Genomic DNA, 27,099 nt, shown 5'->3' with positions numbered 1-27,099 from the left:
GTAGCCCATCTGTGGGGACTGCTTTTGACCTGTAGAAAAGTCAGCAGAACCCTGGCAGAAGTGCACGACTGAGTCCCACAGCAGCATGGAGACTACCTGACCTTGAACATTTTGACACACGAACCAGCGATGGCTGGCCCTTCTGGCACCTTGGGGACAAGGCCTGGAAGCTGGCCTCCTGTGTGTTCCTGTAGTAATAGCAGAGTGGTACACAAAGATTATAGTAGGTACCCACAACAGCCAGCAGAAGGTAAGAGTATCTTAGCGGAGAGTTTTGTTTTATCATTATGGCCAATGTACGCACCTCCAGTAGCCCTACATATTGATCCATCAGTAACTCCCACAGGGAGAGGGGTGAAGGTCTTGCCCACTAGACCAGGACCCCATTCCTGCCATTGTCCTATCACAGGCCCACTCTCTTGCATGTATCCTACCTGATGGACAAAATTTGCCTGTGTTGGTGTCATTAGAAAATGTGTCTTATCACCCTGAAGGTTAATCTCTTCTACAGTCTTTGCGGATTGGGTCCACCCTGTAGCTACAGCTGCTGCCTGCTGAGCATGCCCAGAGCTCCCTGCTTGCTCGGCTGCTGGCCTCCAGTGGAAAGTGTGCGCTGTGGCCTCAATCTGAGTAGGGCCTTGAATGCAGCTGGATCCTCAGGCTTGAAGATTGTCATGGTTTTGTCGCTCTCTTTACACTGTGGAATGTGGTTGCAGTGCTCTGGCTTTCTTGCACAAAGGCCATCGCAGAACATCGTGGGTGTGTAGAGAGCGAGGCGAGAATCCTAGAAGGATGGACTGGAGGGAACATGGGACCCTCTGACCAGGAGTCCCACCTGGCCTTAATAGGTATCCTGTGTGCCCATCTATGGGATGTTTTAATGGGGTCAGAGCGGCTGGTCAGTCACCGGATTGCAGGTCCAGGGTAGGGGTTGTGAGGAAGCACCCATTCTCTCCTCCCTTCCATTCCTGGTACATAATTGGTCAGGTGCCCGCCAGTCACCAGGTCCCCACCCACTGAGTTCCTCCGGGCGTGAGGAGGAGAGCTTGTGAGCCAGCAGCTTGTGAGCCGTGCGCGAGGGGGTCTCGGCTGGTGCAAGCGAGGACATCCTGGGCCGTGAGAATAAGCCTCTTTGATTCCCTGCTGCTTTTGCTTGCTTTTCTTTGGTCTCATCAAATTCATAGGGAATTTGCCCCATGTGGGGAGCCCCTCCTTCTGGAGCTGCATCTGGCCAGCTCTAAACCAAAGAATCGGGTATGAAGTTTCAGTCATTCAAATACTTTCATCAAGTAAGACGACATTGTATAAAGGACTTTTTAATTTATTTGTTACCCCCGACAATTCATTGTATACTCTTCCTTCCGTAAGTGATTAACTGATTAAATAGCCTTCCGTAATGTAACCAAGGACCAATATCGCACAGTGAGTGTTTGAGGAATATATCTTCTGTTGTTCCTCTGCTTGAAAGTTTTTCTTCAAACAATTCTGTTCTACCTGTATCATGTGGTGCTAAAGATCTGTCCCCCCTTGAGTGATTTTAATAATACCCCAGACAATCTTCCAACTACTTTCTGCAGTTGGTAATTACAGAGAAAGAGAACTAAGGGGAGAGAGGAGGAAGACAGACGCGACTCTTGCAATATCTGTCTCTTCTTGCCTGGTCGGTGGCTCATTGCAGACATGTGCATGATTGGCACAGTGGTTATGAAAACAGAAGCTGAAGCTTACGGATTTCATTTTTGGGTTAAAAGCAGAAGTTTAAAAACCAACTCCTGTTCAGCCAACAACTCTTCTGGCTCACCCTTATCTTTCCTTCTTCTTTTACCGTTTGTTGAGCTTTCTTTCATAGCCATCAATGTCTGAAGAAGTTACTTATGCAGATCTAAACTTCCAGGACTCCAATAAGACAGAAAATATCCAGAAATTTGACAAAGGTGAGATAAAAGGTAAGATTTTGAGCTATGGATGTGTCATACAGTGGTAGAAGTGAAGTGTAGAAAGTAAGTGAAAATGTGGACATGTAAGGGGAGAGGCCCTGCTCTTTAGGTATCAGTGTATTAACAAAAACCCTTTAATTTGATATTTTAATGAAATCTCCCATTTTTCCAAACCTACTAAAAGTCTCCATGAAAATTTTCTAAGGCACCAACCAGCATGTTGAAGATTCAACCTTTCACAAATTTTCTATTTTTTTAAATGTCACACTCAAAATAATTAGGCTAGGATTATATTTTCATGCGACTTTTTTTTAAACATTTTTTCCCCCCAGGAAATGAAGCCATGGAACAAGGAGCATATTTTATCCCTGAAAATCATGGTTTTGCATGTTCTTTTGTACAAGAAAATGCTAGTCACAAATATAATGAATGCTAAGGATGGATCTCATTTGCCCTCTATGTGACATGCACTAGCCTATTTTCTTTATGAGGTAGAAATTGGCCTCTCTATTTTGCAAGTAAAAAAACATTGGCCTTGATGAGTACACGGTTTGCTTGGATGTCCTGTAAACGTCTGTGTATTAGAAAAGACCTTCTACTTAACCTGCCAGAATTATGTTGAAGAGGGTTTGGATGTGCATAGGACGTTTAAGCAAATCATTGGATCTTTTAGGTCTCCGTTTTGTTACCTTTAAAATGGAGACAATGATACCCGTTTAATTATGATCTTGCAGCATAAATTTGTACCATTTTGAAGAAGGCTAACACGTTTAATTATTTAATGAGGCTCAAATTAAAGATTGATTAAATAAGATGAGAAAATGCACCAATAAAATGTTTTTCACTGGTCAGGATTGCACTAATCATTTATTTATTTACTTGTTTCTTGATTTAATTTAGTGTGTATATCTTTAATGTTTAAAATTGACCACACTCTTCAGTTCTGGGTAGCATGAATGAAAATAAGAGGATCTTAAGAAGAATGACAATGGTAAATAAATCTGAGATTATATCCTGTAAAGGGCTATGACAAGGAATTAAAGTTCTTTTACTTTGAGCAGTTGCTCCAATTTGACTGTTACCATCAAACAAATCAAATTTTGTTCATAGAAGGATGCTAGGCAATCCCCTGTAGCAAGAGATGACTAAGTAGAAGATTCAGAATTTAAAACTAAAAAGTAAAAGGATGTCATTTTAACATTATACTATAACAAGGGATAAAAAGTACAATAATAGCATTCAGATCCTGTAATCTTTTAACTGAACATGTTACCATACTGTTAGATACATTATTCACTAGACATTTTATTCATTCAGTTACTTTAAATGAGATATCAGTTCTCTTTAACGTGCTTTTAGGTCTATTATTTATTCTCTGACTGATTAGATGAAAGTTCAGGGAATATTATGACTGAATGGGAATATAGCTGTTTTACATAAATCTTCAATTAACTCAGTCCCATAGGTATGAAATATGTTTTGGACTAAATTCTCTCAACTTAAATGTGGCATTTAAGAAGGGACTTCTTCATTTGAACAGTTGAGAACTCAGTACTTTGACAATTTATTTTAAAGTTATCCTGTAGTAGTATGATGGGATTATTATATCAAGAATCTGATTCATTATTTTTATTTTTTATTTTTTGAAGAACATTATGTTTACTAGGCTCTGCCCTACCCCAAGTCCACCCCCACAAACCCCATTACAGTCACTGTCCATCAGCATAGTAAGATGTTGTAGAATCACTACTTGTCTTCCCTGTGTTGCAAAGCCCTCCCCTTTCCCCCACCCCCCACATTATACATGCTAATCATAATATCCCCTTTCTTCTTCCCCACCGTTATCCCTCCCTACCGTCCCATTCTCCCCAGTCCCTTTCCCCTTGGTAACTGTTAGCCCTTTCTTGGGTTCTTTGCTTCTACTGCTGTTTCATTCATTCACTTTTTCTTTGTTCTTATACTCCACATTTGAGTGAAATCATTTGGTATTTGTCTTTCTCCACTTGGCTTATTTCACTGAGTGTAATACCCTATAGCTCCATCCATGTTGTAGCAAATGGTAGGATTTGTTTTCTTCTTATGGCTGAATAATATTCCATTGTGTATATGTACCACATCTTCTTTATCCATTCATCTACTGATGGACATTTAGGTTGCTTCCATTTCTTGGCTATTGTAAATAGTGCTGCAATAAACCTAGGGGTGCATCTGTCTTTTTCAAACTGGAGTGCTGCATTCTTAGGGTAAATTCCTAGAAGTGGAATTCCTGGGTCAAATGGTAAGTCTATATTGAGCATTTTGAGGAACCTCCATACTGCTTTCCACAATGGTTGAACTAATTTACATTCCCACCAGCAGTGTAGGAGAGTTCCCCTTTCTCCACAACCTCGCCAACATTTGTTGTTGTTTGTCTTTTGGATGGTAGCCATCCTTACTGGTGTGAGGTGATATCTCATTGTGGTTTTAATTTGCATTTCTCTGATAACTAGCAATGTGGAGCATCTTTTCATGTGTCTGTTGGCCATCTGAATTTCTTCTTTGGAGAACTGTCTGTTCAGCTCCTCTGCCCATTTTTTAATTGGATTATTTGCTTTTTGTTTGTTGAGGTATGTGAGCTCTTTATATATTTTGGATGTCAAGCCTTTATCGGATCTGTCATTTTCAAATATATTCTCCGATACTGTAGGGTACCTTTTTGTTCTATTGATGGTGTCCTTTGCTGTACAGAAGCTTTTCAGCTTGATATAGTCCCACTTGTTCATTTTTACTTTTGTTTTCCTTGCCCGGGGAGATATATTCATGAAGAAGTCACTGATGTTTATTTCCAAGAGATTTTTGCCTATGTGTTTTTCTAAGAGTTTTATGGTTTCATGACTTACATTCAGGTCTTTGATCCATTTTGAATTTACTTTTGTGTATGGGGTTAGACAGTGATCCAGTTTCATTCTCTTACATGTAGCTGTCCAGTTTTGCCAGCACCATCTGTTGAAGAGACTGTCATTTTGCCATTGTATGTCCATGGCTCCTTTATCGAATATTAATTGACCATATATGTTTGGGTTAATTTCTGGAGTCTCTAATCTGTTCCACTGGTCTGTGGTTCTGTTCTTGTGCCAGTACCAAATTGTCTTGATTACTATGGCTTTGTAGTAGAGCTTGAAGTTGGGAAGAGAGATCCCGGCCACTTTATTCTTCTTTCTCAGGATTGCTTTGGCTATTCGGGGTCTTTGGTGTTTCCATATGAATTTTTGAATTATTTGTTCCAATTCATTGAAGAATGTTGCTGGTAATTTGAGAGGGATTGCATCAAATCTGTATATTGCTTTGGGCAGGATGGCCATTTTGACAATATTAATTCTTCCTAGCCACGAGCATGGGATGAGTTTCCATTTGTTAGTGTCCTTTTTAATTTCTCTTAAGAATGTCTTATAGTTTTCAGGGTATATGTCTTTCACTTCGTTCGTTAGGTTTCTTCGTAGGTATTTTATTCTTTTTGATGCAATTGTGAATGGAATTGTTTTCCTGATTTCTCTTTCTATTGGCTCATTGTTAGTGTATAGGAAAGCTACAGATTTCTGTGTGTTAATTTTGTATCCTGCAACTTTGCTGTATTCCGATATCAGTTCTACTAGTTTTGGAGTGGAGTCTTTAGGGTTTTTTATGTACAATATCACGTCATCTGTAAATAGTGACAGTTTAACTTCTTCTTTACCAATCTGGATTCCTTGTATTTCTTTGTTTTGTCTAATTGCCATGGGTAGGACCTCCAGTACTATTTAAATAACAGTGGGGAGAGTGGGCATCCCTGTCTAGTTCCTGATCTCAGAGGAAAAGCTTTCAGCTTCTCACTGTTCACTATGATGTTGGCTGTGGGTTTATCGTACATGGCCTTTATTATGTTGAGGTACTTGCCCTCTCTTCCCATTTTGCTGAGAGTTTTTATCATGAATGGATGTTGAATTTTGTCAAATGCTTTTTCAGCATCTATGGAGATGATCATGTGGTTTTTGTCTTTCTTTTTGTTGATGTGGTGGATGATGTTGATGGATTTTCGAATGTTGTACCATCCTTGCATCCCTGGGATGAACCCCACTTGGTCATGGTGTATGATCCTTTTGATATGCTGTTGAATTCTGTTTGCTAATATTTTATTGAGTATTTTTGCATCTACATTCATCAGGGATATTGGTCTGTACGTTTCTTTTTTGGTGGGGTCTTTGCCTGGTTTTGGTATTAGGGTGATGTTGGCTTCATAGAATGAGTTTGGGAGTATTCCCTCCTCTTCTATTTTTTGGAAAACTTTAAGGAGAATGGATATTATATCTTCTCTGTACGTCTGATAAAATTCCGAGGTAAATCCATCTGGCCCAGGTGTTTTTTTCTTGGGTGGTTTTTTGAATACTGCTTCAATTTCTTTGCTGGTAAATGGTTTGTTTAGATTTTCTGTTTCTTCCTTGGTCAGTTTTGGAAGGTTGTATTATTCTAGGAAGTTGTTCATTTCTTCTAGGTTTTCCAGCTTCTTAGCATATAGGTTTTCATGGTAGTCTCTAATAATTCTTTGTATTTCTGTTGGGTCCATCATGATGTTTCCTTTCTCATTTCTGATTCTGTTGATGTGTGTTGATTCTCTTTTTCTCTTAATAAGTTTGGCTAGAGGCTTATCTATTTTGTTTATTTTCTCAAAGAACCAGCTCTTGGTTTCATTGATTTTTTCTGCTGTTCTATTCTTCTCAATTTTATTTCTTCTCTGATCTTTATTATGTCCCTCCTTCTGCTAACTTTAGGCCTCATTTGTTCTTCTTTTTCCAATTTCGATAATTGTGACATTAGACTATTCATTTGGGTTTGTTCTTCCTTCTTTAAATATGCCTGGATTGCTATATACTTTCCTCTTAGGACTGCTTTCGCTGCGGCCCACAGAAGTTCGGGCTTTGTGTTGTTGTCATTTATTTCCATATATTGCTGGATCTCCATTTTAATTTGGTCATTGATCCTTTGACTATTTAGAAGCATGTTGTTAAGCCTCCATGTGTTTGTGAGCCTTTTTGCTTTCTTGGTACAGTTTATTTCTAGTTTTATACCTTTGTGGTCTGAAAAGTTGATTGGTAGGATTTCAATCTTTTTGAATTCACTGAGGCTCTTTTTGTGGCCTAGTATGTGGTCTATTCTGGAGAATGTTCCATGTGCACTTGAGAAGAAGGTGTATCCTGTTGCTTTTGGGTGTAGAGTTCTATAGATGTCTATTAGGTCCATCTTTTCTAGTGTGTTGTTCGGTGCCTCTGTGTCCTTACTTATTTTCTGTCTGGTGGATCTGTCCTTTGGAGTGAATGGTGTGTTGAAGTCTCCTAAAATGAATGCATTGCAGTCTATTTCCTCCGTTAGTTCTGTTAGTATTTGTTTCACATATGCTGGTGCTCCTGTGTTGGGTGCATATATATTTATAATGGTTATATCATGTTGTTGGACTGAGCCTTTTATCATTATGTAATGTCCTTCTTTATCTCTTGTTGCTTTCTTTGTTTTGAAGTCTATTTTTTCCGATACTAGTACTGCAACATTTGCTTTTTTCTCCCTGTTGTTTGCATGAAATATCTTTTTCCATCCCTTGACTTTTAGTCTGTGCATGTCTTTGGGTTTGAGGTGAGTCTCTTGTAAGCAGCATATAGATGGGTCTTGTTTTTTTATCCACTAAGTGACTCTATGTCTTTTGATTGGTGCATTCAGTTCATTTACATTTAGGGTGATTATCGATAGGTATGTACATATTGCCATTTCAGGCTTTAGATTCGTGGTTACCAAAGGTGCCAGATTACTTTCCTTACTATCTAAGAGTCTAACTTAACTCACTTAGTATGCTGTTACAAACACAATCTAAAGGTTCTTTTCTATTTCTCCTCCTTTTTCTTCCTCCTTCATTCTTTATATATTAGGTATCAAATTCTGTACTTTTTGTCTATCTCTTGATTGACTTTGGGGATAGTCAATTTAATTTTGCATTTGCCTCGCAATCAGCTGCTCCACCCTCCCTACTGTGATTTTACTGCCTCTGGTGACAGCTATCCAACCCTAGGAACACTTCAATCTATAGCAGTCCCTCCAAAATAGACTGCAGAGATGGTTTGTGGGAGGTAAACTCTCTCAGCTTTTGCTTATCTGGAAATTGTTTAATCCCTCCTTCAAATTTAAAATGATAATCTTGCTGGTAAAGTAATCTAGGTTCCAGGCCCTTCTGCTTTATGGCATTTAATACATCATGCCACTCCCTTCTGGCCTGTAAGGTTTCTCCTGAGAAGTCTGATGTTAGTCTGATGGGCTTTCCTTTGTATGTGATCTTATTTCTGCCTCTGGCTGCTTTTAACAGTCTGTCCTTATCCTTGATCTTTCCCATTTTAATTACTATGTGTCTTCCTATTGTCTTCCTTGGGTCCCTTGTGTTGGGGGATCTGTGGATCTCCATGGCCTGACAGACTATGTCCTTCCCCAGATTGGGGAAGTTTTCAACAACTACCTCCTCAAAGACACTTTCTATCCCTTTCTCTCTCTCTTCTTCTTCTGGTATCCCTATAATGTGAATATTCCATTTGGATTGGTCACACAGTTCTCTCAATATTCTTTCATTTTTAGAGATCCTTTTTTCTCTCTGTGCCTCAGCTTCTTTGTATTCCTCTTCTCTAGTTTCTATTTCATTTATTGTCTCCTCCACCATATCCAACCTGCTTTTAATACCCTCCATCGTGTTCTTTAATTATTGGATCTCTGACCTGAATTCATTCCTGAGTTCTTGGATGTCTTTCTGTACCTCCATTAGGATGTTGATGATTTTTATTTTGAACTCCCTTTCAGGAAGAGTCATGAGGTCCATCTCATTTAAATCTTTCTCGGGAGTTGTATTAACAATTTTACTCTGGACAAGGTTCCTTTGGCGTTTCATGTTTGTATATGGCCCCCTCTAGTGTCCAGAAGCTCTATTCTGGAGCTGTCAGCCCCTGAAGCAATGTCGGGGGTCACAGGGGAGCAGTACAGGTGTCTGGGGGTAGGAAAGAGCTGTTCCCTGCCTCCTGGCTGCTGTACCTGTCTGCACTGCCTGAGCCAGTGGGCCGGTCACACAGGTATAAGTTTTTGTCCTAGAGCAGCCAGATATGGATCCCTGCTTTCCACAAGCAGCCGGAATCCCAGTCTCCCCAGGAACTCTGCCTGTATTAACTTTCCAGCCCAGTAGTCATGCAAGTCTTATGAAAGCACCATGAAATGTAGGTTTGTGCTCCCAGAGCAGATCTCCAGAGCTAGGTATTCAGCAGTCCCAAGCCTTCCACTCCCTCCCTGTTCCATTTATCTTCCTCCTGCCAGTGAGCTGGGGTGGGGGAGGGGCCCGGGGCCCACGGAGCCACAGCTCTGGTACGTTACCCTGTTTGCTGAGGTCTGCTATTTTCTCCAGGTGTGCGCAGTCTGACTCAGTCCTCTTTCCTGTTGATCTCTCAGGATTAGTTGTGCCAATTAAATTTTCTAATTGTATCCAGTTTTAGGAGGAAGCCTCTGTCTCTCCTCTCATGCTGCCATCTTTGACTCATTATTTAGAAAAGGAAATAAATAATGTTTATTTGGAGGCTATAAAATGCTCGTATACATACACAAATCACAATCCCTGTATGTTGAGCCTAGATATAATACCAAAAAAAAAAGAAAAGCTAATTTGTGTGTATGTCTGAGAGAGACAGAGACAGAGAGAAAAAGAGAGACAGAGAGACCTTCAAAGGATTTCATTTCATTTTCTACCAAGTCAAGCATGTATTATCCTAAAATTTCTCTTACTTCTTTTGGAGATCTTTCCCAGCTTACTAAAATATAGAAGAGGTTAAGTTAAATGAAAGGACATATCAAGGACTAAAGGAAGGAGAAAAAATGGTAAAGAAATATCAGAAGATATAACATTCAAAAATACATTGTACCGGTAAGTTTTGTATTTTTCCGTTCATATTTAAAGTATGATACAAGTAGACTCCCCAAGTTGACTTCCAGCTTACACTCAATAAAGCATACCCTCACTTCATCCTACTCATAATCCCTGATTTCTCTTATTATATACAGCTCTTACCTCCAAGCACCTGGCCCTTTGTATGTAATTTGCCCTAGCAAAACCACACTTGAAATCAGTGTGTTTAAGTTAAAAATAACAAACAGTAGCAGTGGAGAACACAGAAGTTGGTAGAAACAGTGAAATTAAGAGAGTGGAGTAGTAGAAGAATTCTCATATATTATTTAAGTAATTTTTCCCTGCAAAACATAAAACTCTTTGAAATGCTAACTTTGCTATGAACAGAGTTTTTATTGTTAGATCTTGTGTCCATTTATCATCAGCATTGTAAATTTTATAAAGGGTAACAGCTCAGTTCTGCGGGGTTTTCCTTTACCACAGACTTCTTTTTAAGAAAGATGGGCTTAAGGACTTTACAGTATTTTCTTTCTTATTTTCCTTGTTTGTATTTCTCCTTTTTTAATGGTGTAAAAAAATTAAAAAAGGATTTGAGTGCCATGAATTAAATATACCAACAACTTCCCATAAGAATGCCATTTCCACTTCTCATCTCCTGTGCCCACTTACTCTAAATTTCCAATTCAGGAACTCTTTGACTGAATTGAAATCTTGAATCCATGTCTTGTTCACTTTCTCAGTTTTTTTTAGTTTTCTCATTATCCAGCTTAAAGTCTACATTATGTAATATAACTTTGTAATATATATATATAAGCTCCTCTTAGTATCTTGGCCACCCCTATTCAATGTACTGCTTTTTTCTTTAAAAACTCCTCTCTGGTTAAACTTAAATATCCACCCACTCTGTACCTCACCTGAACAGCTGGACATGGCTGGTGAAAAACACAAATTTTGAAGCCCAGTTTATGCTCACCAGACAAGCTTTCCTTCTATCTCTTCCTACACTGTTTCTTTCTTCTACCCAAATTTCCATCCTACCAAATCCTCATTCATATTCTGCTTTGCTTCTAGATAGTATTTACAAAGTACTTATTACTCTTACCTCCTTATTCTGCTATGAATTTCAGTCCACGTGTCCTTCTCTCCTGTGACACCAACATGCTATGCTACACCTATTTTAACAAAACACAATCCATGCTTGGCCACATAAATCTCTCCATTTATTCTTCCATTTCTTGTTTCCTTCCACAGCTTGTATGTTGGAAGTATTACCTTTGGTCACAGACTCCCAGTTCTCCACCTCGCGTTCTCTTCTCAGCTGTCTCTGTTAGGTGTCCCCCTTATGGTTCCAAGGAGACTGTTCTTGTCAAGGTCACCAGTGACCTCCTTGTTTCATCCTAGTAGTTACATCTCTGTTCCTTTATTTTTTTACTTCCCTGAAGCCCTCACAGAATTCAAGTCTCTCTTCTCTGAACACTTTCACGGACACATCCTCAGGGTTTCTGCTGCCACAGTGGCCGCTCCCTCTGTCTTCCTGTTTGACTCCTTGTTCTGGATCAAACTCTGTATTACGGAGCACTCCAGGACTCTGGGTCCCCTGCTCTTGTGTCACTGAATAGACTTCGCTAAGTTGCCTCATTCAGTCATTTGGATTCAAATGCCGTGACTCCCAATATCTCCTTATGACCTTTCCCTAAATCTCCAGACTAGAAAATACATGTGCCTGTTTCATATTTCCATATGGAGTTCTAATGTCATTTCAAAAAAAATGGCAGAAAGAGAAATACCTATTTTTACTCTAAAACTGTTCCCAGTCCTCAATCATGCTCATCTCATTATACAAAATAAATCATACTTAAGTACAATCACAAAGTGTTTGCTATATGCCAGTGCCATTCTACTTGCATTATAGATTTTAAATTACTTTGTGGCTTTCTTTGTTAACCAACACAGAAGGTAAGACATGGTTAAATAACATGTCCAAGATTCCACATTCTGTGATAAGCAGTAAACCAGAATTCAGACCCAGGAACACTAGCCATAGAGAATGTGCTGTGCTTTTTCTTAAATCAGTATGCCAGCCTGCCTATGAATGTGTATATCTTGTTTTCTACTAACTTCATCAAGTCAAAACTCTTTCACAAACATTTCATGTACTATAGATTCGAACCTCAAAATGTATTCTTGATCTGTCCATGGGTTATCACATTCTCTAATACCAGTAAATCAAGCTACTGTTCTCTCTCACATGGCATACTGCAACAGGCTTCTTGCCATTCCTCTGCTCCTAACACTGAGCCCTGCAATTCATTCTCCATATGCAGTAATAGTGACCTTTCTAAAAAATCAACTCAGTTATTTTTCCCTTCTGATTAAATCCATTTAGGGTTTTTGAAGTAGCTGTTCTTGCTGCCTGTAATATTCTTCTCACTGATTTTACATGCTGATTCCCATTGCCATAAGGTCTGTGCTATCTCCTTTTCTAATATAACTGTTTCAAATCTGTGCATACCGTAGCACATGTTGAGATCTTTCTCTCTCTCTCACTCTCGCTTCCTCCCTCTCCTTCCCTCTCCCTCTGTGTATATAAACATATATATATATGTATATGTATATTCATACCTTTCTCACACAATTAAAATTTATATTATGTGAGTGCATATATGTCTTGTTCACTTCTATATTGTTAGCACCTAGAATAGTGTCCACCATGAAGACAGTATTCAGAGATGACATGTGAGTAATTGGATAATAAATGAGAAAGTAATTCTTAAGAAAGAGAGCACTCGAAGCTATTTATGCTTCTAACCTTAGGTCAGATCTTGACTGTGTACTTTCATATTAAATATCCAAAGTTGAAAAAGTTATTTCACATTTTATGTTCAATTCTGTATTTCATAATATTGTATCACCAACAGTGAGATAGATGTAGGACAAAGGTGAGAAGTATAGTAAGTGTGGGGAAAATGGGTCTTTCTGACCAAGATTCCTGCCTGGCCTTAATAGGCATCCTGTTTGCACATCTATGGGATGTTTCACTGGGAGCAGAGTGGCTGACAAGTCACAGGATTGCCATCCAGGGTAGGGATGGAGAGAAAACACCCATTTTCTCCTCCCCTCCATTCCTGGTTTGTAATTGGTCAGGTGCCCACTGGTCACCAGGGACGTGCCCACAGAATTCCTCCTGGTGTGTGAGGGGGCAGAGTAGTGAGGCTGGAGAGGGAGCTGGGAGCTGGGAGCCCTGTGAGAGGGGCTCCCAACTCGTGCCAGCAAGAAGAGGCAAAGCCATGAGAATAAGTACTTCACTTCCAGACTTCTTGCCCTTGCCTGGATTCTGTTTCATCAAATTCATGGGCAACTTGCTCTGGGCGGGGAATCCCCCCTCCCGGAGTTAGAGTAAGACCATTACGGTACCCCCTGAATTACATTCTCCTGAAATACCTAGTATCTGTCTACACAAATGATAATGCAAATCATGTAGTGATTTAATTATAATTAATTTATAATATAAAGTTCAGAAATTCCTGTTTTGATTTTTAAAGAGGGAAATGGTCTGTTTCAGGCTTTACCATTCAGTGAAAAAGACACATTCAACAAAAGTCCATTGCTAAAAACATGAACAAATTCTAAGGAGGAAATAATGTAGACCTGGCCTAAAATATGGCTGATGGGAGGACTCCCAGAAGCATTACAAAGAGGCAGCCTATCACTTATGTCCCACAGCCACACTCTCATGATTTTCTGGGGAAAGCATAGATGGCTGAAATCATTTTCTATGGCACCTCACAATTGTCCGCTCTAGGAAGGATTATGTAAATTGACCCATTTGTTAGCTGCCAGTTACTCTGTATCCCAGATTGGTATAGATGAGGTATGTTGTATTCAGATTGGTTGGTGTCCTTACCTTCTCTTTTTTAAAATATATATATATATATATATATTATATATATATATATATTTGCTTCTTTGTTTCTTGAATCAGCCACTCCTGTGAGTTTGTGTGTAAAACAGTGGCCAGAATTTTTTGACTTATTCTTTAAAAAGGTATTTTAGAATGTCCTTGAGTTTCCAGCAAAACACGTTCCGTTCCTGGGAACATGTTAGGAGAGAAATAAAGGCAAATGAATGAATGAAAGCTTTAAATGAAGATGGATGCCACATCCAGGACTCTGCTGATTCTGCTTCCTGCAGCGCCTCCTGCTCCTCCCCACGCCTGGCGTCACAGGGCCTTGGCTCTGGCAGCTCTATGCCTCCTGCTGCTGATCGGACTGGGAGTCTTGGGAAGCATATGTATGTATTACCCCTGTTTTGATTGAAAAGGAAAACACCTAGAATTGCATGAGTTTTACAAGAAAGTTTACTCCTTGAATTGAGGCTTTGGAATGATTATTGGTGACATACTCACAAAGGGGACTTATAACTAGGTACTTACTACCTGGTAATTAGTCTCTTTCTCTCACCCCTGTGAAGTGACTTCTTCCCTAGACCATTATTATTATTAACGCTAGGTCAGCAAAAAGGAGGTGACAGTTGTCTTAAGGGATTAAAATATTCTATCATCTCTCTCTTTTTGGAGTTTATGTAACTTCAAAGATAGAAATGGGAAGATTGAATGAACTCCAGAATTTCACAGAAGAACTTCAGAGAGATCTTTCTTTACAACTGGTGCATAACACGGACAGTTCCAAGAAGATCAGGGACCTCTCTGTCACTCTGCAAAAAATAGCCACCAAATTATGTCATGAGCTATATAACAAAGAACCAGGTAACCCTATTTGTCTTCTGAGTTATTTATTAGACCATGAACTAAGCCTATAAATTACCTGAGAATCATTTCATCAATAGCTAGCAACCTTTCCCTAGGAAGCCATTATTTGAGGAAGGAATTAAATGTGGTTGATAGGGATATTTCATTAATATTTCTGTGCTGTTAGAAGAAAAGCAGAATAACTATAGGCTCTCAGATTATCAGGGGATGACAGTTACTTAATAAACATTAGACAGTGTAAGTTTTTCTGATCTGAGATTTACTAGTTATTTTGGTCACTGAGGTTAATAGAAGATAGGGAGGAAAGGGTGGGTAACCTCTTTATAGGCAGCTGAATAGGTGACCTCACTCTTTTTCAGTCAATGTTTTATGAGAGTCAATAGAGAAGAAATAATGTTAGGTCCTATCCTTGGAATTGGGAGGAATTGGTCTTTCTAATGTCTCTAATAGTTTCTGTAGCTCAAAGTACTAAAACATGTTCTTCGTGCTATTGAAACGTCAGAGAGCTGGAACTGCTGGATTGGAGAGGGTAGGGCTGATGTAGGTTTGTGGGTCTGGTTCTCACCACACAATGTTTCTTGTAATTGGCTTTGTAGTAATAAAAAACAATGACAAAGGGAGAGAAATAAATCAATTAATCATGATTCAGGGCTCTTGAGGCAGGAAAGTATGCTGGAATCCAAGTGTTTAATTTGAAACGTGTTATGTAAATTACATTTTGGACATATTGTGGTAGTATATATGGAACACAGGATTCATTTTCTTCACTTCTGTTCTAAAAAGAAGACAAGTAAATTTGGTTAATTTAACAATGGGAACAATAAGAATACTGAAGCTTATCAACACAAACCAAACGAAACAACCTTCTTCTTCCAGAGCACAAATGTAAACCTTGCCCCAAAGAGTGGCTGTGGCTTGAGGACAGCTGTTATCTATTTTTACCTAAGGATCCTAAAACCTAAAAAATAATGCAGAAAGCGAGTAACAGGATATGTTCTGCTAAAAATGCCAGCCTGTTGAAGATTAAAAGTGAAAGTGTGTTGGTAAGGCCCCACGGATCTCTGCCTGTCAGAAAGACAGTCCCTTTTCCCATCACGTAACAGAGAGGAGTGAGGCATATCGGGGAGGATTTATGCTAATCCATATGTGATTCTGTCTCATTTTAGTTGCATTATGAAGTGACTGAGATATAGTGCATTCATCTCAGGGTGTCACTGCCAAGGTACAGCCTTACCTTAAGACCTTAGCATCAGTGGAATCTCAGAGGCTAGGCAGATGGGTAGATATGGGGCACCCAGAATCTTTAGGTCTGTGAGCATTTCCAAACCAGAAGTTTAGCATCTACTTTCAAAATGCAATTTCTGAGCATTTATCTAAAAACAGATCTGGAAATTATTCCTGATGGTTACCAATTTCAAATGACTCTAGGTAAACTCAGGCAGCCGACAACTACTAGAACATGCCCGCCTCAGGCAAACTCAAATTAGCATTAATGCTTAACACTTTTTTTTATCAGGTTTTCTGGAAGTTTTAGAATACTCAATTTTCACAAGCGCTTGTCCTTAAATCAATATCATTAATACCATCTGGAGGTAGAAAGATATATTCATTTACACACTTAGGGGGTTGTCTGAGTCTGTCTCATTGTCAGTATAACAATTATTAGGCACGTGAAAGACACAAAAGACAGAGACACACACAGATTAGACACACAGCGGCTGCTTTTTGTTTTTTCTCAGATTCTTAAACAGAAACCTAAAGGAATCAGAGGGTTGATATTCCTGGTGCCTGAAAATCAACCCTATCTCATCAGATTCACCTTGCCGGAAAAACTCTAGGTAAACTCAGGCAGCCGACAACTACTAGAACATGCCCGCCTCACTACCAGGCGTCCCTGGCCTCCCAACCTCCCCAAGGCGTCCCCCAGGGTTGCAGCCTGCGGTGCTCCTAGTACGTCTACCGACCGCAGTCTCGACCCTTTTACGGGATCGGGACAGCTGCCAGACAACAGGTACCCTTTCAGAATTCCGACCGGTCTTACTGAAAAACAGAAAACAGAACACAGACAAACCAAGGCGTCACTAATCTTACCTCTTCCTCCAAGAGCGACTTCGGGAGTGAAGCGGGGTGAGCGCATGATCCCGGACGAGCCCCCAAATGTTGGATTTTCCCAGAGGAGGATGCCACCCCAAATCACTCACGAAAGGCGTCTCTTGATGCAATAAGCAAGAGGAATTTATTCAGGAACCAGCTAGCTGGGGTCCAAGTTAGCCCGACGCAGCGGGTCTCAACGAGGACCCTGAGCAGCTAAAGCCAGAGGTTTTTATAGCATAGCATTTTCAAAAAGACAGTATTTTCTTACACAGTGTTTCAGCAAGATAAGCTTGGTATGCATGACTATCCGACCAAGGTTAGCTGTCTGAAGGCCGCAGCTGCCCACCACCTGGTGTTCATGATTAACTGATTTGAGGTTAGCTAACTGAAGGTCACTACATTTAACACTGGCTGACTAATTTGTTTTTCAAGATTCTAACAATTTTCTCTCTCCTAGGCTAGAGGGTGGTGTTTAACCCTTTAAGATGGCTGTACTTATGCTAACTTTTGATTTTTCAGATCCTACAATATAAAATTTTTAGAAACTAATAGATCTTTCGCTCTCTGATCAGAATACAATAAAATTAGAAAGAGTAATAATAGTATAAACCAAATAATCTTAAGTACTTGGGAAAAAACATATTCCTAGGAATATTTTTATCAAAGAAAACAAAACAAATGAACTTACAAATCTTTAAAAATGTACTGCAAAGGAAAACATTTCCTTTTACAAACAGCTATTAAGGAAAGACTTATGACTTTAACTCTTTCATTACCACAGAAGAAAGAATATAGTAACCAAACTTAGTAACTGACTTTACATTAATAAAAATCATAAAAGAAATTGAGACAATTGACTATTTTAAAAGCTTAAATCAATAAATAAGTTTTGAAGAGGAAATTCAATTTGAAGACTGGTTTCATTGAAAAGAACTGTGGGTAAAATTGTAACATTTCCAGAATATCTCACCTGGCTTTGGTACATCTGCATATCAATAGGTGTTGAGAGGTGGAAAGAAGTATGGCTTTAGTGCATTCTCATCTTTCCTCAGGGGTGGAGAAGTTCATCTCCACAGATAAGCCTCTGGGCAACAGAGGGCTTATCTGTACCAGAGAGGTGAGGGGAGGCCGGTTTTGCTGCTGTTGGAGCAGGAAGAGCGAAAAACGGCCCCAGACTGCAGTTTGTAAGCAATAAACGGATTTTAAACTTTATTTCTCCCTTTGACTGATTTTGGTTTTTAGAGGTATTTGGCACCGGGATTTCCTCTTCCTGGACTTACAGAATCCAATAGCCAAAGGGGTTTTCCAAAAGGAAAAATGGAGAAAGCAAAATTATCAGATATTAGGAATAAGTTTATATATGTAGCCATAAACAATAAGCAATAAATTTGAAAGTCTAAAGGAAACTGGCAACTTCCTCATAACCTATAAAGGGAAAATTGGGAAAGATCAATCATCAGGGAATGGACAGGAAGACATATTAAGTAATATATTACAATACTGGCACAGAAAAAGTAAGGAAGAATATCCAGCAGGTAGTCAACAATGATTACCCGGAGATGAGAAAGTAGAACAATGAACAAATTAGGAAGATAGGAGGAGAAAAAAAAACCTCTAAAATATAAACCAGAGCATACATAAAGTATCTAAAATAAATCATATGATCATATATATTTAAAATGTGTTTTTAGTGTTAGATGTGAATGTAGAGAAGCACTCACACTGGCAGATCATAGATGGGGCTACTTAACTTTGCAAGCATTTTTTTTCACGCACAAAAATAGAGTACCAATACTCCTATACACTGAGGGGCAGGAGGTGGGGGGGTTGGAGAAAGGGGAAGCAACATGAAATGCGTTTTCATGTCATTTTCCTGAATTTGTGTATCCTCCTAGGATACTGCCCTGCATCGAAGGTGTGGTGCCCAGTAACTATCATTTCGCTTAAGTTGAACGTGGTCATGCTGGCTGGACGGGGGACCCTGGGCCTCTCCCTGAGGCGGCCCTGATGTTACCAGGCGCATAGGAAATGAATCCAGAGACAGAGTCATATGACATTTTCAGATAAACAGAGAGGAAAACTGGTTTCAATTCTATTTGACCATAAAACTTCAGACATTCTCTTGAGGATATTTTTATTTAAATGTCAGGTTCAGTGGTTACTACTCATGTAGAATAATGCTAACGACAGTAAGTAAAACCTATTTTTCTTCAAATTATAAATTCAGTGCAACAACAGAAATACAACTGACTTACATCCTGTGAGTTTTTATGATGATTTCATATATGTGAAGCAAATTATCCATTTTCATGACATTTTCTTTGCCTAACTCATTCTAAATGCAAACATCCTTCAAAATGCCATTATCATTACTGTTAGGGTCCTGGCTTCCGAAGCTTCTCCAGAGAACAAACTACACAGGCATAGAGATGTAAATACAGGCAAAGTCTTTATTCAGCCAGCAAGCTGGGGTCGACAGCACCTCCCTTGACACGCAGGCCGAGTCCCAGCTGCCGACCCCCAGGCAACTTTAGGTATTGCTTATATAGGATTTTCACAGCGTCACACCAAAGCCCGCGCATTTCTACAACCAATAATTTTTAAACACATTCTATATTGTAATCTTTCAGGAAACACTCCAGCTGCTTGACCACTTCAATTGTTATCTCTTGCTTACCCAAGCATGTCTATGTGACTTATCACGGATCATGCCCCCAGGCTGCTGCCCACCTCTAGTTATCTAACTTAAAGCAGGCGCATTTCTAAGCTTAGCCTCGGGTTGTTTATTCAAAACTGGATGGCCCATGCTGAGAACAAAGCACACAGGCAGTTAGGTTCAACGATGTTATTAGTCCTCTTTCCTGACTCTTGATGCCCCCTGCCCTCCTTTACATCTCCCCCCTTTTCTTGATCAGACTAAGGAATCTTCCGCAGCGGTGTCTAGGGCCTGATATTTTTGACGAAGGACCAGGAGTTGGACGGTGTCAAACTTCTCTTGCACAAACTTAAGCAGCCTATTTATTATACACGGGCCGATGGTAAGCAAAAGCAGCAGGATGACCAGTGGCCCTGCAACGGCCGAGAGGAGGGTAGCAAACCATGGCTTGTGCTTGAACCAAGACTCAAACCAGCCTTCGCTGCTGCTGCTTTCATATTCTTTACGCTGCCTGTCAAGTTCTTTTTTCAGTTTGGCTAAGGAATCTCTAACTGCACCTGTCTTATCTACATAGAAACAGCATTCTTCTTTTAGGCCTGCGCATAGCTCACCTTCTTTTAAGAGCAAGAGGTCCAGGCCTCTTCGGTTCTGTAGGACCACCTCTGCCAAGGAGGTGAGGGATTGCTCCAGGTTTGATACTGACTGTCGGAGCTGTTCTAGGTCCCTGTCGACTGCCAGCCTCAGGGCTGTGAGCCCTTTTTCCCGTGTCACGAGGGCTGCGACCCCAGTGCCTGCCCCTGCTATACTTAGGGAGACGAGGATCCCAATGGTCAGGGCAGTAACAGCCTCCCTCTTGCTCCATTGGGGATTCGGCCTTTGTTCCCAATAAGAAAGGAGAGAGTCATGAGAACGATATATTAGGCGAGGTAGAATGGCCACCAGCACACAAAACTCATTATTAGTATTGAACACAGAGGTGGATAGGGCCGGGGTGAGGCCTGTCTTTGAACAGAGCTACCAACCCGAAGAGGGTATAATCTACTTTCCTTGCTCCCATGGGGTGCTGTTATAGGAGGAGCATAACTGGCTCTGGGCCGTCGGGACTGTGCCTACACATGTACCAGCAATAGAGACTTGAGCGATTGTAAGTCTCCATGGTCTCCCATCCCAGTAGGTGGGATGGGGGTTGCTGATAGTGTAGGAGCCATTTATCCCGATTGCCTCGTAGAAGGGGGGTGAACTTGGGTAGCATAGCCAACAGGGATCAGTGAGGGAGGAAGTGGTGTGGTTAAGAGTCTCTACTACTGCCTGCACCATTTCCCACATGGGATTACTTAACCCGGAGGGAGTGTGCTGGGCCCATAACCCAGAGGTCGATGGACCCAGTCCTCTCGTGGGTTCTGGAGCAAGCATCCTGGTCGGCATTTTCTCATCTTTTTTGCTCAGGCCCTTATCTTGGATTGAAGGTTTCTGGGGATTTATAACCGGGTTGGGACCTACGGCGGCGGTGGGAGCTAACGCGGTTAATTTAATGGTGAGGGTTGAGCCTTCTTCTTCATGTCCCTAAGATTTATAGTACTTTATCCCCCATGTTAGCCCTCTTATCCAACGTGATACCTCAGTCTTTTTGCCCATCTCAGTGAATTGAATTCGTACCCAATCTCGGTCCCCGTCACAAGCCCTGTCCCTTTGCACGTGACGTGGGAGGCCCTGGTTGACATAAGAAAATTTGACAGCATCCCCTTTTGTAACCGGCCATTTCTGACCCCTATCATTCGAGGTTACACAGGTCAATTTGGCACACCAGAAGGGCCCCCACCCACATGATTCTCCTTTACCTGCTTTTGGGCAGGCATAAAATCCCTGAGCCTGGGTGCCAGCTGAAGGGGCGATTCCCCAAAGGGTCCGGTAACCTTGGTTGATCCGTCGAAGGCAGAAAAACAGGTCAGGCCACCAGGTTCCGAGTGGCGCACTGTGTTCTGTGGTACTGATGACTTCTCCAGTTGCGCCGTTGACCAGCACCCAGGTCAGGCCCCATGGCGGGGGGTGGCTGGTCACAGATGTGGTTCCCTTTAAGGTCCATACTAAGGCACTTATCAGCAGGATCCCCTTCATCTTCTGCTTAGGTGTAGTTTCAGGGGATTCGCAGGATGCTGCTGCACCTTCCACTCCTCCTTGCGGGCCCCTGGATCCTGATGAGGCAGGCTCTTCTGAACGTGGGTGTGGTGCACCCAAGGAGCGATACTGTCAACTTTGAGAGCAGTGGGGGTGGTAAACAATACAACGTAAGGTCCTTTCCGCCTGGGCTCAAGAGTCTTCACTTGGTGTCTCTTGACCCACACCATATCCCCTGGGACTATGCCATGTTCCAGGCTCGGAATTTTCCCACCCTCGTAATACGCTCTGATCAGGGGCCAGATTTCCTGCTGCACTTTAGCCAAGAGCTTGCAACACCTTCAGGTAGTCAGGGGACGGGTCCTCTACACCGGGAAGCTGCACTCGCCGGATTATGGGTGGAGGAGCCCCGTACGTTATCTTAAATGGAGTTAAACTATGTACATAGGGGGAGTTCCGAGCACAGAAGATGGCTAAGGGAAGGAGGGTCACCCAGTCCCCGCTAGTCTCCAATACCAATTTAGAAAGGGTCTCCTTCAGGGTCCGATTCATTCTTTCTACCTGCCCAGAGCTTTGTGGGTTATAAGCACAATGTAACTTCCAATCTACTCCCAAAGCTAGGGCTAGTCCTTGCAGGACTTTGCTAATGAAAGCCGGGCTGTTATCGGAACCTATTCTTCCGGGACCCCATATCTGGGGATGATTTCCTCAATTAATCTTTTTGCTACTACCTGGCTAGTCTCATGCTTGGTTGGAAAGGCTTCCACCCACCCAGAGAAAGTATCTACCATAACCAGCAAATACCTGTATCCATACTTCCCTGGTTTTATTTTGGTGAAGTCTATTTCCCAACTCCTCCCTGGAGCCCTCCCCCTTTCCCAGGTACCTGCCAGGTGCAGCCCTCTTGGGGCTGGTCTTAGCCTTGCACAGCTACTGCATTCATTCGTGATCTGACGAGCTGCCTCATTCTGGTGGGGAACACCAACTGCGCAGACTGGAAAAGGCTGAGCAGCTTTTTCCAGCCTAGATGGGTGGACTTGTGCAGATTTGCAAGCATGTACTGCCCCAAAGCTTCAGGCAGGATCAACCTACCTTCTTGGTCTCTACTCCAGTTTCTCTCCCTAAGCACTTTCCCCGAGACTTGTTTCTTAATCTACTCAAGATCCTGGGGGGAATACTCAGGTTTGGGTGGCAAGGCGGGCAGTTCAGGTATGGGTATTTCGAGGGCTGCAAGTACAAGGGAGTCCGAGAGGGCTGCCCTTTTAGCTTCTGCATCAGCATGGCTGTTGCCGATGGCCTCAGGTGTCTTCTTTGATTGGTGGCTCGGTACATGTATAACTGCTACTGCTTTGGGTTTTTCGACAGCAGCTAGTAGTCTTTGGACTTCTTGCAGATTCTTCAGTCCCTTCCCTTCCACGGAACGGAATCCTCTTTCTCGGTAGATGGCACTGTGGACATGGACAGTGCCAAAGGCATATCTGCTATCTGTGTAAATGTTGGCCCGCTTGCCTTCTGCTCTTTCCAGGGCCTCAGCGAGAGCAATAAGTTCCGCTTTCTGTGCTGAGGTGCCAGGGGGCAGAGCTGCGCTCTAGACAACTTCCCCGTCGTGGGTTACTACTGCTGCCCCTGCTCTCCTGACCCCCTCCTGCACAAAGCTCTCCCATCCGTATACCAATTTAGCTCACAGTTCAGTAACAGGGTGTCTTTCAGGTCTGCTCGCTCCTGGATAATTTCGGAAAGGATATCTCTACAGTCATGGATGGGGGTCATCAGATCTGGGTCCGGCAGAAGGGTGGCAGGATTTAGGGTTACCGGGTCAGAGAAGGCGATTCGGGGAGAATCTAGTAGGAGCCCTTGATAGTGGGTGAGTCTTGTGTTCGTCATCTATTTTCCCGGAGGATGCTTGAGGATCCTCTCCACAGTATGCGGGGCTGTTATTCTCAGATTTTGGCCAAAAGTCAGCTTGTCTGCCTCTTTTACCAGTAGAGCGATGGCTGCTAGAATACGCAGACAAGGTGGCCACCCAGAGGCCACTGGGTCTAGCCGCTTGGACAAATAAGCCACAGGTCTCTTCCACGGGCCCAGCTGCTGAGCCAGAACTCCTTTAGCCACTCCCTTCTTTTCATCTACAAACAGGATAAAGGGTTTTTCTGGGTCTGGCAGAGATAGGGCGGGGGCCCGGAGGAGAGCTGCTTTTAATCTGTCAAACGCCTCTTGTTGTTCCTGCATCTATTGCCAGCCCGGCCCTTCTTTGGTTGCTTCATATAGCGGGCGGGCTATTTCTGCATACCCTGGAATACAGAGCCTGCAAAACCCGGCTGAGCCAAGAAATTCTCTCACTCCCCGGGGTGAGGAAGGGATGGGGATAGCCAGGACAGTTTGCTTCATGGCCTGTGTTAGCCACCTGGCCCCATTAGATATTTTGTACCCCAAGTAGACCACTGACCTCTGGCAGATGTGGGCTTTCTTGGCGCTGGCCCGATATCCCAGTTCGCCTAGTTCAGCCAGCAAGTTCCCCGTGGCTTCTTCGCACTCTTTACGGGTTTCTGTGGCCAGCAACAGGTCATCTACATACTGCAACAACGTCACGTGGGGGTGGCTCCTACAAAAGGGCTCTAAGTCCTGGCTTAGGGCTTCATTGAATAAGGTGGGAGAGTTCTTGAAGCCCTGAGGCAGTCTAGTCCAGGTAAGCTGCCCTTTTCTTCCTCCCCCTGGCTCTTGCCGCTCAAAGGCAAACAAAGGCTGACTAACTTCAGAGAGCGGAATACTAAAGAAGGCATCTTTCAGGTCCAGAGTAGTATACCACACATGCGTGGGTGGCAGGTGGCTAAGGTGTAAGGGTTAGGCACTGTAGGATGGATGTCTTCCACCCTCTCATTGACTTTCCGCAAGTCTTGCACTGGCCTATAATCTTTACTGCCAGGCTTCCTCACTGGAAGCAGAGGCATATTCCATGCAGATTGGCAGGTCTTAAGGATTCTTGTCTCTAACAGTCTATGGATATGGGGTGCTATCCCTTTCCTAGCCTCTTCTGGCACTGGATATTGCCGGACCCGGATGGGTAGAGCTGCAGCTTTGAGTTGAACAACGACTGGGGATAGGTGTTTGGCGAGACCAATTCCTCCAGTCTCGGCCCATGCGGAAGGGAACTTCTGTACCCAAGAGTCCATCTCTCCCTGGCCCCCCTTTTCTTGATCCGCCTGAAACAGACGATGTTCGTCGGCCAGGGACAGAGTTAGCACATGCGCCGGTTGTAGGGGCTGCCCTTCTTTGTCCATGATTTTTATCTCTTCAGGTTCAAAATGAATGCGAGCCCCGACCTTGGTTAATAAATCTCTGCCCAGCAACGGTGCGGGGCTCTCGGGTATGACCAGGAATGAGTGAGAGACCTGATGCCTTCCTAGGTCCACTTTTCTGTTAGTAGTCCAGGCACATATCCTGGACCCTGTCGCTCCCTGGACTATACTTGTGCGTCCTAGGTTTAGGGGGCCGTGGGCCTGGTTCAGAACTGAATACTGTGCCCCAGTATCTACCATAAACCCAATGGGAGTCCCCTCCACGCACAGGGTTACCCAGGACTCGGGGAGGGGTGCCGAGCCCCGTCCCCGTCAATCTTCCTCTCCTAGGTTCAGGGTCTTAACAGGGTTCCCTCTCCCTTGTTCTCTCCTTTGGGGGCACTCCCTCTTCCAATGTCCATATCTCTTACACAGGGCGCACTGATCTTGTCCTAGTCAGGATTGACGGGGTCTTGTTCCTCGAGGTCGCCTAGGGCCCTCCTTCACCCCGGCCAGGAATATCCTGGCCATCTCCTTCCTCTGCTTCTTGTTCTCCCTTTTCTGAAATTCTCTGTCTTCCTTCCTATTTTTCTCCTGCATTACCCATTTCTCTTTCCTCAGCCTTTCTTCTCTATCTTCTGGAGTTTCTCTAGCATTGAAGACTTTCTCCGCCTGCTGCAGCAGTTCCCTAATAGAGATCTCCCCTAGGTCCTCCCGTTTGTGGAGTTTTCTCCGGATATCAGGGGCTGCCTGGTTGCTAAATGAGAGGACTACAGCTGACCTATGTTCCTCTGCTTCCGGGTTTATGGGGGTGTACTGCCAGTAAGCATCAAACAGCCTTTCCAGATACGCGGCTGGGCTTTCCATTTCCCCCTGAACAATAGTTTTTACCTTAGCTAAGTTAGTGGGCCGTCTGGCAGCCGCCCGGAGACCGGTCATCAGAGTCTGGCGGTAGACCCGGAGACGCTCCCTACCTTCTGCAGTTCCGAAGTCCCAATCTGGGCGCGTAAGTGGGAACGCCTCGTCGATGATGGGCTGGAGGGTAGTGGGTCTTCCATTTTCTCCGAGGACATTTTTCCTGGCTTCATTGAGGATACGCTCTCGTTCTTCCGTTGTGAAGAGAGTGCGGAGTAATTGCTGGCAGTCGTCCCATGTGGGACGATGGGTAAACATAATGGACTCCACTAAACCTATAAGACACTTGGGGTCCTCTGAGAAGGGAGGATTCTGAGTCCTCCAATTATAAAGGTCACTAGATGAAAAGGGCCAGTATTGATATTGCTGAGCAATGCGGTACCGATGGCACGCACAGGCAGAACCGGCACTGCTCCTTCTGAGGTGGAGGAGGGAGCCTCCCCTTCTTGTTCCCTGGCCCCTCGAGACCTTAGCTGCATTCCTCCAGTTCTACCTGGCGCCCAGCGTGGGGCCAGGGCGGGGGAGTGTGAGGAAGCTCTTTCCGGCTTCCGGCCTCCCTCTGCTGAAGAATCTGGGGAAGCTGCAGCTGCCTGGTTCCCGCTGGGTTCCCTAGCCGCATTTTCTATTCCCCCGGCAGCTTCACCCCTCTCCTCTGCATACGGGGGTGGCTGCTCAATCGGCGGGAGGGGGTAAAGAGGAGAACTGTCCGGGAGGACAGGCGGTGCACTTGGGCACACAGGATTTCTGGCCCTGCAATCAGAGGGCTTTGATTTTTCCTGGGCAACTAGGACGGAGGTCTTTTGTGGGTCAGTATGAGGTTTCTCCACCAAAAAGGGCTCCAACCAGGAAGGGGGATTCTCGGCCAAATTTTCCCAAACAAGAATATAGGGAAGTTGGTCAGGGTGGCCCTCAGGACCTGGCCGGGAGATAATGGCTTTGATCTTGCCAATAAGGTCCAAAGAAAGAGACCCCTGGGCCGGCCAGCCTACTCCGAAGGAAGGCCACTCGACTGAGCAAAAGGTGTCGAGCTTACCCTTCTTGATGCCAAGGCTCATACTTAAGGCCTGTTCCTTGACCTTGGGGAAATGGGAGAGGATCAGACTCTTAGGAGTAGCCTGAGTCTGACCCATGGTTAGAAAGAAGAAGGAAAAAGAATATGAGGGAGACAAAGGTGAAGGATGAGGATGCCACTTCAAACAAAATGACTGTTGTATGTGCTTGTGAACGAGTGCCTGTCGTTGCACAGTTTTTCTTCCACGGAGGACGCAAATTTATCTAGGATTCGAGGCTGTGACCCCCTTATCCTGTCACGGGAGTCTTCTAGCGGCAGCCGCCCTAATGGCTCTTAATTGCCCGACCCGTGCCCGCAGGGAATTATGTAGTGGCAGAAAGGAGGAACGGAGAGAGCA

At 43.1% G+C, this 27,099-nt stretch overlaps 2 protein-coding genes across 2 annotated transcripts; one reads left to right on the top strand and one right to left on the bottom strand.

Moving 5' to 3' along the window:
- Window positions 1-1,122: 1,122 nt before the first annotated feature.
- On the top strand, window positions 1,123-16,462 carry LOC140846348 (C-type lectin domain family 12 member A-like). The gene is made up of 4 exons (XM_073222207.1): window positions 1,123-1,946; window positions 14,059-14,157; window positions 14,444-14,632; window positions 15,512-16,462. Exons 1-4 carry the CDS (start codon window positions 1,856-1,858, stop codon window positions 15,595-15,597), a joined length of 465 nt encoding a protein of 154 aa, XP_073078308.1. The 5' UTR covers window positions 1,123-1,855; the 3' UTR covers window positions 15,598-16,462.
- Window positions 16,463-20,615: 4,153 nt separating this feature from the next.
- On the bottom strand, window positions 20,616-26,820 carry LOC140846347 (uncharacterized). Its single transcript, XM_073222202.1, has 2 exons — window positions 22,387-26,820; window positions 20,616-21,636 (listed from the first exon to the last, which is right to left on the bottom strand). The coding sequence occupies exon 1, from the start codon at window positions 26,818-26,820 to the stop codon at window positions 25,966-25,968; it is 855 nt and encodes a 284-aa protein (XP_073078303.1). The 3' UTR covers window positions 20,616-21,636; window positions 22,387-25,965.
- Between the last annotated feature and the right edge of the window lie 279 nt (window positions 26,821-27,099).

This window comes from Manis javanica, chromosome 15 (assembly GCF_040802235.1).
Source record: "Manis javanica isolate MJ-LG chromosome 15, MJ_LKY, whole genome shotgun sequence".
NCBI lineage: Eukaryota > Metazoa > Chordata > Mammalia > Pholidota > Manidae > Manis > Manis javanica.
The sequence above is the reverse complement of the archived record's forward strand: the minus strand, read 5'-3'. Positions and strand labels throughout refer to the sequence as shown.